Source organism: Ruditapes philippinarum, unplaced genomic scaffold (genome assembly GCF_026571515.1).
Source record: "Ruditapes philippinarum isolate M1 unplaced genomic scaffold, ASM2657151v2 ctg2601_1_1_1_1, whole genome shotgun sequence".
NCBI classification, from domain to species: Eukaryota; Metazoa; Mollusca; class Bivalvia; order Venerida; family Veneridae; genus Ruditapes; species Ruditapes philippinarum.
The window spans coordinates 126,348-137,546 of NW_026861565.1; the positions used below are offsets into that span (position 1 = coordinate 126,348).

Sequence of the window (11,199 nt, forward strand, 5' to 3'; positions counted from 1 at the left end):
AGTACGCTCCGATAATCTAAATGGATGCAAATGTAAAATATAACTTTCTGATATTTATTGAGATCCATTACGTACATGTTTGACATTTTTCCAGAATTTTTTAACTTCTCCGTTGTTTTCCCTTGTCTCCAACACGAAAACACTATTAGTGAAGTTGTTTTCTGTTGTGCATTTTTTTTCATTTAAAATAAACAAACTACATCTATTTGTTACGATTAATTTAATGGCTGATCAAGTTCAAGGTCAATTCAATGCAGTCTAAATGTCAACAAGCGAAGCGTATACATGGTATATCAGTATGGGCGGAGCGTTGCATTGTTTATCCGATATTATTGGATAATACACGTCACGCGTATACTTAACTTCATTTGCATACGCTAAAACGGTATGGGAAATAGAGTTTTTCACACGTTTATTGTTGTGTTTTGATTGTTGACACTTGTGACATAACGAGGTGGCGTTCTCTAAAAACACAATTACTTGACAGGTAAAAGTGGTCGTTTAATGAAAAGATTGATGTCAATTAGGTGACTCATTAGCGGTTGCTGGTTGCGTTGAGCAAAAGTCGCTTAATACATTAAAAATATAGAGAGAAAATGATCGGGGGGAATTTCAAGTGGTCGTTTAAGACAAAAGTCGCTTAATACACGTGGTCGCATGGGCAAGTTAGACTGTATTTAAGTGTTGGAATCAACCAGTCTAATTATGTATATTTTTTTGCTTAAATTGAGGACTACTTATAAACTTTAATATTAATACCATGAAAGTTTTATGGTCATTTGTGGAGATTATAAAATTCTTGTTAGTTATAATCCAGGAACACCTGTTTGGTGAATTGACCGCCAAGATTTGACCAAAGAAAAATGTGTTTAAATCAACACAAATTTTAGAAAAAAAATGACATTTTATCCAATATGTAGTATGTTACACATATCAATCAGTTGTTATTCTGTCATACTTGACTAAAACAGGAATGGTAACAAGTTTTTTTCTCAGATGTATATATTTTTTTAGTTGTGATAACCAAAATTTTTGTATTGTAGGTAAATGCTGCTATCACGTTATTTGTAACAAGCAAACTTGGCAAGAAGTTTATTGAGCCACCTCCATTTGACCTGGCCAAATCTTACAATGACTCCAACTGTACAGCTCCTCTTATCTTTGTGCTGTCACCAGGAGCAGATCCTACCATGGCCCTGTTGAAGTTTGCAGAAGATAAAGGTTTCAGTGGAGATAAATTCCAGTCTATTTCTCTAGGTCAAGGACAAGTAAGTTCAAATTTATATCCTTAGCCTCCAAAAATAGAAATTAATGATATATTCATTCTTTTATTATATTCATACTTTGAAAACTTTGCAAATCAGTGAAATTTGACCAGACTCTACTGTTGCATGCTTAATTTTAACTTTTTCATAATGAAATCCATTCTAAAACAAGCGGGCAAAACTAAATTCAAAACAGGGCAAGTCCATTGTGTAAATATCGTAATGTTTAAAATACAGCATAAGAAAAGATAACTTAACCTGATTAAAAAAAAAACAATTAGGCTTGTTCATTATTTTGAGTAACAATTGATCAAATGTTTTGAAACAATTTTGTTTACATGATAATTGTTATACATTGTATGTGAAAATTGAATATTTCAGGGACCAATCGCATCTCGTATGATTGAGAAAGCTCGTCAAGATGGTACATGGGTAATGTTACAGAACTGTCATCTTGCTGTATCATGGATGACACCCCTGGAGAAAGTTTGTGAAGACTTCAGTACAGAAAACTGTCACTCGGAGTTCCGTCTTTGGCTTACCAGTTATCCCTCTGACAAGGTATTTTTCAAACCTTGCCAAAAATTACAGCACTTCTAAAAATTTATTACATCATTTGGGGATTAATTTCATGTAGACATCAGCTTTTCTTTTCTTCAGCAAAATTTTTAATACAAATTACACTTTTTTCTTCAGCAAAATTTTTAATACAAATTACACTTCAAACTGCTGTTGCTATAAGTTGTTGCTTAGAAACATAAAGTTTTTTAGATGCAACTGTAACTTAAGGTCATGTGAGGAAGCTACTGGGAGGTTAAGGATGGTGGAAGGTTAGTGGTTCTACTTGTGTGTCAGTATGTGTCTGAAATATTGCATGGTTGGCAAATGAAGTTATCCCCCACCTGTAAAGTTGGGAAGTCACTATTTACCTTTACAGTATCATTGTTATTTGGATACAACAAAACAGTACAAAATCGAAACTTTTTGTATTAAAGATACTATTGATTACAAGTAGATTTTTTGTACTATGGTTTACTTCAGTTTCTGTAAATTTGATATACGCAGATGGTGATATTTATCTACATTATAATCGGAACAAATACATTATTTAATTTGAAGGCTATTTTTTTTTTAAACAAATAGATATACATTGTATAATTATATATTATATATGTGTATGTGTATTATTACACTGTGTATTACAGTTCCCAGTAACAGTGCTACAGAATGGAGTTAAGATGACTAATGAACCACCTACAGGATTACGTCAAAATCTGCTACAATCATACCTTAATGATCCTATCTCTGACTCAGAGTTCTTTGCTGGCTGTCCTGGAAAAGAATCTGTAAGTTCAAATTAATTTTGCATTATAATTGCCAGTGCACATGTACTTATGTAAGCTAAAAGTTTGTTTTTGATACTGCTGAAGTCCCTTAAACATTGAATGGACTGTTCCAAATTCAAAGCTGGGCAAGTCCATTACAAAAATTCAGCAGGTTAAAGGTATATTGTTTCATTTGTAAAATGTTTAAAATTTTCAGAAATTTTATTAGAAAGTTATTATATATATAAGAAAATAATTTGATTACTTATTAAAAGTGGTTATCTAATTCTTTCATTTCAGAATTTTGAGAAACTTTTGTTTGGTCTGTGTTTCTTCCACGCCCTGGTACAGGAACGCAGAAAGTTTGGAGCTCTTGGTTGGAATATTGCCTATGGATTTAATGAATCAGATTTGCGTATCTCTGTTAGACAGTTACAGGTAATAAAATTAAAATCTTCTACACATAATACATCAAATTTATCAGTCTTTAACTATATAACATAGCAAATGTAAAGTTGGAATAATGTTAAAGATAGGTGTAAAGTTATTTCAAATATTGTTCAATTCATAAAATAATGATCTACTTTTAAGAACTGAATTTCACTGAATATTACTAGTATTTGTATACTTTTATATATAGGGAATATATGTTTTTTTCCTTTTATAATATACCTTCTTTAAATATGTGAAGTAAATCTGACCATGTCGAAGGAATTATTTATCATTCTGTTCCTGCAGTCAGGCTATTAAAATGATATCAAGAATACTGTACATATGTGATGTATAATACATAGTGTTGAACACAGAAAAATTAATATACATGTATGTATTTCTTCACCTAAAAATAACTTTATTTACATGAGAAAAAGTATTACAAGATGTATTTATATTTACACATTTTAGATGTTTATCAATGAATATGAAGATGTACCTTTCGATGCTATCACATACATGACTGGAGAGTGTAACTATGGAGGTAGAGTAACTGACGACTGGGACCGTCGGTGCTTGAGAACTATGCTCAATGACTTCTATACCCCACACATTTGTAATGACCCGAAATACAAATTCTCTCCAAGTGGAGTCTACTACTGTCCTTCAAAGGGAAAATATGAGGACTACTTAGAATTTATCAGGGTTTGTTACTTCTTTGATTAGTTTTGTCATTGGAGACTTGAGTTTTCAAGCTTTTTTGTGGCTTTAGCTATTGACATGTTTCAAATATTACTAATTTGTTTGTGGTGAAACCATGCACTGTTATCGGATTTTCATGTACAGTCATGACTGCTCTCAAAAGATAATAATGTGAAATACAGTCATGACTGCTCTCAAAAGAATATAATGTGAAATACAGTCATGACTGCTCTCAAAAGATAATAATGTGAAACACAGTCATGACTGCTCTCAAAAGAATATAATGTGGTATACAGTCATGACTGCTCTCAAAAGAATATAATGTGAAACACAGTCATGACTGCTCTCAAAAGAATATAATGTGAAATACAGTCATGACTGCACTCAAAAGATAATAATGTGAAATACAGTCATGACTGCTCTCAAAAGAATATAATGTGAAATACAGTCATGACTGCTCTCAAAAGAATATAATGTGAAATACAGTCATAACTGCACTCAAAAGAATATAATGTGAAGTACAGTCATAACTGCACTCAAAAGAATATAATGTGAAATACAGTCATGGCTGCACTGAAAAGAATATAATGTGAAATACAGTCATAACTGCACTCAAAAGAATATAATGTGAATACAGTCATAACTGCACTGAAAAGAATATAATGTGAAATACAGTCATAACTGCACTCAAAAGTATATAATGTGTAATACAGTCATAACTGCAGTCAAAAGTATATAATGTGTAATACAGTCATAACTGCAGTCAAAAGTATATAATGTGTAATACAGTCATAACTGCAGTCAAAAGTATATAATGTGTAATACAGTCATAACTGCACTCAAAAGAATGTAATGTGAATTACAGTCATAACTGCACTCGAAAGTATGTAATGTGAAATACAGTCATAACTGCACGCAAAAGTATATAATGTGAAATACAATCATAACTGCACTCACAAGTATATAATGTGAAATACAATCAAAACTGCACTCAAAAGAATAAAATGTGAAATACAGTCATAGCTGCACTCAAAAGATAATAATGTGAAATACAGTCATAACTGCACTCAAAAGATAATAATGTGAAATACAGTCATAATTGCACTCAAAAGATAATAATGTGAAATACAGTCATAACTGCACTCAAAAGATAATGTGAAATAAGACCACATAGTTAAATTGTCTTTCTAATTGTTATTATTTATCTAGTTTATTATTTACCTTTGTTGAAACTCCTGCATTTTATTGTCAGTATTATCTTTGTGTTTTTAGGATTTTTTTACATTTGGATATATATCAGTTAAGCTAAATCTGATCAATTCAAGTGAGCAAAATGCAAGAAACATCAAGATGTTAACATATTGTACATACAGGTTTCTTTATTTGTAGAGTCTTCCACAAAATCAATTACCCGAGATATTTGGCATGCACGAGAACACAGACATCTCCAAGGAATTGCAGGAAACCAAGCTGCTGTTTGACTCAGTATTACTTACTCAGGGCCGCTCAGGTGGTGGTGGTGGTGGTGATACAGACGCTCAGCTTAACGCCATTGCGGGTGATATTCTTTCAAAGGTATATTGATATGTATTTTCCTATGTTTCATAATGTGCTAGGTATTTTCATTCATTCCATTTCCTTTTTTTGCAGTCTTTGGTAAGATATATATATATAAATTATTGATTTCTAGGACTTCAGTAATTCTTCAGAACTTATTTGATCAAATAAGTCTTATTATCCCTCATGTACAGGCTCAATCAAACTGAGTCTGCAGTTTATGTAATTTTAATTCTTCGAAGGGATGACTTTTTTTCAGATATTTATTGAACCTAAATTTTTATTTAGTCAAAACTTTATATTTTGATCACCTGTCTGTTTTTTTTTTGCAAAAACTGATATTTGAAGTGTTTGTTTTTAATGACGACGTTTGAATTGTTTGTTTTAGATGCCACCAGACTTTGATATTGAGGAATCTATTAAGAAATATCCAGTAGACTATAACGAGAGCATGAACACTGTGCTTGTACAGGAAATGGAGAGATTTAATAGGTATGTCTGCCATAAAATGTTATCCTTTCTACCTTGTCTGAGAATAATAGAAAGTATTTTTTTATATTATCTTTAAGTTCAGCTGGTGGAACTCTGGCTCCATTGTATTGTCACTAAAGTGAAGATATTAGTTTGTACCTTGTTAAAAAAACTCTTCTGTTGTATAGCTTTGATATCTGTTTGCTCCAATAGTTAATCATTTATATGATACCCTTTGAGCATTGTCTTCAGATTAAAATTTTAACATTTTAAACTGCATTTTTTTTAAATGAGAGAACAATAAAAGATTTTCTTCACAAGTCTAGTCTTCATATTGAATTTTTCTAAAATTGTTTCATTTAGTTTACTTTTAATCATGTATCTATTACTATATTTTAGGTTGACAACGATTGTACGATCTAGTTTAATCAACATACAAAAGGCTATCAAGGGTCTTGTTGTGATGTCATCGGAGCTGGAACAACTTGCCGGAAGTCTTCTCATTGGCAAATTGCCAGCAATGTGGGCAAAGCGTTCCTACCCATCACTCAAACCTCTGGGAAGTTACATCAATGACTTATTGGAAAGATTGAAATTCCTACAGGTTTGTTGTTTATAGATTATCTGTAAAAACTAAACAATATTGTCCAGCGAAAATACATTTTCATGTAATATTATGACTTTGGCCATATTGATCATGTATATGACTAAGTTTTATGAACTCTTTATAAATAGGAGATTTAAGAAGAGTATGAACCTCTTTCTTTCTTTTTTACCCTTTTATGTCCTTTATTGTGGCTAATGTAGTGTAAATTTGTTGACTATTAATTTTTGTTTGTCATTTCGTACTGTCCACAACCATCATTTTTTCGATACTTATTCAATCATAAAAGGCAAAGGCCACCATAATTTGATTTTAGACATGCACACTAAGCCCAGACCTTTCAAGTTCATTCTGCTATATAAATAACGTGTGTTAATTAGAAGTTAGAAAAAGTTAAATGAATGAAGAAGATTGACATATTTTTTTATTATTATTTTCAGACTTGGTATGACACTAACAAACCTCCAGTGTTCTGGATATCTGGATTCTTCTTCACACAGGCTTTCCTGACTGGTGTAATGCAGAACTATGCCAGAAAGTACACTATACCCATTGATACACTTGGATTTGACTACGAGTTACAGTCTCTAGGGTTGGAGATGTTTACGGAGGCCCCTGATGATGGTGCCTATGTGAATGGTCTGTTTTTGGATGGTGCTAGATGGGACAAACACAAGTAAGTTCCGTAAAATTATTCTTAAATTTGATGTAACATGTGAAATCAGAGATTTATTTCAAATGAAATTAAGTTGACTGGAAATAGTAAAAGCATGTTCTTTTTTTTAAGACATCGTTGAAATTGGTATGATGATATTGTTTTCATTCTTTTTTTGTTCAAGTATGAAAATAAAATTTCATTAATTTTACTTTTTATAGGAAATGTTTGAATGAGCAGTTACCCAAGATTCTAAACGATGCCGTTCCTGTAATCTGGTTAAGACCAAACCGTAAGGATCAGATAGACGAGTCCGACAAGCGTTATAGGTGTCCGGTATACAAGACCAGTGAGAGGAAAGGCGTTTTGTCCACAACTGGTCACTCAACCAACTTCGTCGTGGCTATGTTGTTACCAACAGATAAACCAGTGCAGCACTGGATCAAACGTGGATGTGCTATGTTGTGCCAGTTGGATGACTAAGATTTAAATGTGAAATTTAGACAATATGTATGAATGAATGAAGAACATTGGAACTTTTACAAATGAGGAAACAATTAGTTAATATCACGTCCTATTATCAAACACTCTTCGACATTAATGTAACAACAACAAAAAAACTGCATTTGAATATGCTGACTTGACTATTTTGTTTATATTTTCTTCATTTTGATTTTGTTTGTTTAATGGAAGCTTGTATCATAGAAGAAAACATATGATAAATATGTTTAATACAATAAGGTCCAAAGTTGAAGAAGAACAAAGTATAGAAATTCTAGACAGTATTAATATTATTGAACAAAGCTGGAACATACATGTATAATAATAGTGTTATATTTATTGTAAAACATCACGGTGATGCAAGGGCAATTGGATTTATGTCTAATTCACTGATTTATACATCATGCTTGAAAAAGACAGCTGAATTTTTAAGTTTTGCTTTTTGATTTAATGTTTAGGTTTCTCATAGGTTTTTTGTTGTTTTTCCATTAAAGAAATTGACACATTTTTGTGGAATACTTATCATCAAATACTGAAGTAAACAAAATACATGTAGCTTAATTTTCATTTTTTCGAAAAATGATAAATATATATGAAAAGCTAAATAAAACTAGATTTTAAATCATTGACTTCAGATAGACACAATTAAGTAAGTTTCCTTTATATTTACATACATAAATATATGTTATAATATGCAATTTTTTTTATCTATACAATGTTTGAATTACCGTCCAAAATCAGATATTTTTTACATATAAGTATATTTATATTTTGACTGTTATTGTAAATATTTGTTGATTTCTGTGATACATTTGTTCGTAAAGTGCACAGTTTTGTATAAACTAATACAACTATAGTATTTAAACATAATAGTATTTTTGCATTTTTTTGTTTATATTTATGAAATGATAATTTCCGTAATTATTATATTCGTCCAGATACTTTCTTTACATTTAAATGGATTCTTTATTTAACAACATTTTAGAAATATCCGTCCTAATGGTATATGTTGAATTATTATAAAGTTCACTGATTAACATGATAGAATAGACTTGAAAGAAAAACTTTCAAGAGATATTTTTCATGCATTATTATAGTTCTTTTCATTCTATAATGTTTGTGTATTTAAGTACTGTATTAATTGTGCAGTATTTCTGTATACAGCTTAACTGTGATATCAATAAAGTTTTTTTGCTATTGTGATATTTGTGTTGTTCTTATGTCATATTTTCAGGACCTAGGGTGATTAAAGGAACTCCACTGAGGTCAAAAAGCCTGAAACATGAAATTTGAAATAATTCCATAGATCAAATAAAGCAATTTAAAATGGAAAAAAATCAGGAAATTTTTAATAATGACATATGCTCAAAATGAAATTGTACATGTATATTGATTGTTGTGTCATTTTTACTCTGATTTGAGTGAAAAGCATTGCAATGCTTAGAGTCATTTTGCAAAATAAAAATTCCAGAAAATATGGGTGAGAAAATGACATGAAAATTGGTACATTAAAGTCCAAACCTACACCAAACGGTACACAAATCTTTGAGAGAGAAAAACAAATGGTACACAAATCTTTGAGAAAAAAACAAATCCAGTCCTGTTATGTCACAAAACCTTAGTGGAGTCCCTTAAGAGCCAATATGACCTGTTCTTTGTCCATATAAATTCGGTATCATAAGTTTATTTATTGTACATTCATGGTCTGTATGTGAAACAACCTTTATAGCTACCATAATCATTTTTCATTACTTCATGGACTTATTAATACACATAACTTTTAAGCCTTATCAATTTTCCAATTACAGTTAAAGACATGTTCTGCAGATTAAAGGGAACTTAACATTTGACATCAAGTAATTGTAAGTAATAGTAACAACAAGTAAAGGCTGTCCCATAGCATGCCTGAGACATATTCCATTGTCTATAAAAAAAAATGCTGCAGTTTAGCATGTAACACATTGCAATATCATCAGTTTTATAGTTGGAAGGGCACATATGAAGTTAGATTGAGGTGATGGGGTATTTCAGTTACCATCAAGCATGATGTTCCACAAAATATAGGTTTCCAATGCTATATTGAAGCAAGAAACAACGTGAGTTTTATTATAAGGAAGCTGGAATAAACAGTTATTTTGTTCCATATCCATTTTTAGATATTTTTAAAATCATAATGATTAAGATTTCGGCACAAAGCTACAGTGCCTCCTACCAGTCTAATAGAGTAAATTTGACAATGGGGTCAAATGATGAAACTTGCAATTAGGCTAAAACCAAAAATCCCTGGGTTGTCAAAACAGATACCTTAACCACTGTGAAGATTAAAGACCACTTGTCCTCTTACAGTTTGTTAAAATTTTATTTATTTAAATACTTTATAGCATTTCTGTTTAAATTTTAAGCATGTACCTCAAATGTCAAGATCAATGGCCTCCTCCAGTTCAAAATTAAAAATTTGAGAATCAAAAAAGAATTTTGCCTTTATTCAACTTTCGTACTAGGCATTGTTCATATAATAACTGCCTTTGGTAATAAAAAGAGCCACATGTTTTGAATATTAGTGGATAAAGATCACTGTGACAGTCCTCATAAGAAATTTATCTAAAATTAATTAAAAGGAATAAGTATACTATTTAACTACATACACTGGTAAAAACCACTGGATGTTCATCTTTGTTTTATTTACAAAGTGATTAGAGTCCAAGTTGCAGGAAATTGTGTTTTTAAATGATAATGAATTATATTTTGTTATCACAATCATTCGCTTTAATAATGGATGGCAGGACAAATCAGCAGGATAAAAACAGTTTCCTAACAGTGTACTGAGAAACTTCTAGCTTTGCACTAAAAATTATAATTTCTAATTTTCAGACTAAGCTATAAATATTATGTTTAGCAAATAAGAAAGGGTAAAAGTAAGCCATGGCTGATCATTATATTGCTAAAATGTGGAAGAACAAGCACAATTTTCCTGTTATTCACAATGGTGACTAAATCTTCATACACTGTGAAACAATACAATTGTCTCCTAAAAAAGATGGATTTTCAATAAGAACCATCTTTAACTGGCAGCAACTCATTCTGCACATAAGAAATAATTTATTTTGTTTGGCAATAAAATGTTTTGGGTGGATGAAAGACTGAAGACAGGCAATATTTTATTTAAGGCTTGACTAGTATAAGGAAAATACATTTTTCAAGAAAATATTCAGCAAATTGATTCAGATAATTAATATAGTGTGTGAAAAACAAGGTTTGCTTTAAAGTCCAGTGTAAATGCATGTAATTAAATTAATTAAAACTTTTCAGTTTCTCTATTGCCCTTATATATAGAGGGACACTCTTTTGCCCTTAGATAGAGAAATACTCTTTTACACTTATAGATAGAGAGTTATTCTTTTGCCCTTTGGTAGAGAGATATTCTTTTTGCCCTTTGATAGAGAAATAGGCTTTTGTCCTATGATAGAGATATACTCTTTTGCCCTTTGATAGAGAGATATTATTTTGCCCTTTGATAGAGAAATACACTTTTACCCTTTGATAGAGAGATATTCTTTTGCCCTTTGATAGAGAAATACTCTTTTGCCCTTTGATAGAGAAATACTCTTTTGCCCTTATAGATAGAGAGTTTTTCTTTTGCCCTTTGATTAAGAGATATTCTTTTTGCCCTTTGACAGAGAGTTACTC

General features: G+C 31.0%; 1 protein-coding gene across 1 annotated transcript in view; it reads left to right on the forward strand.

Annotated features, from left to right (window-relative positions):
• The window catches only part of LOC132716188 (dynein axonemal heavy chain 12-like), a 77,029-nt gene extending 68,314 nt beyond the window's left edge, over window positions 1-8,715 (forward strand). The window contains 10 exon segments of the mRNA XM_060699395.1: window positions 1,044-1,268; window positions 1,647-1,826; window positions 2,471-2,611; window positions 2,891-3,028; window positions 3,494-3,727; window positions 5,114-5,299; window positions 5,670-5,773; window positions 6,152-6,356; window positions 6,797-7,032; window positions 7,233-8,715. Coding sequence (XP_060555378.1) covers window positions 1,044-1,268; window positions 1,647-1,826; window positions 2,471-2,611; window positions 2,891-3,028; window positions 3,494-3,727; window positions 5,114-5,299; window positions 5,670-5,773; window positions 6,152-6,356; window positions 6,797-7,032; window positions 7,233-7,494 — 1,911 coding nt within the window. The 3' untranslated portion in view covers window positions 7,495-8,715.
• The last annotated feature ends 2,484 nt before the right edge of the window (window positions 8,716-11,199 follow it).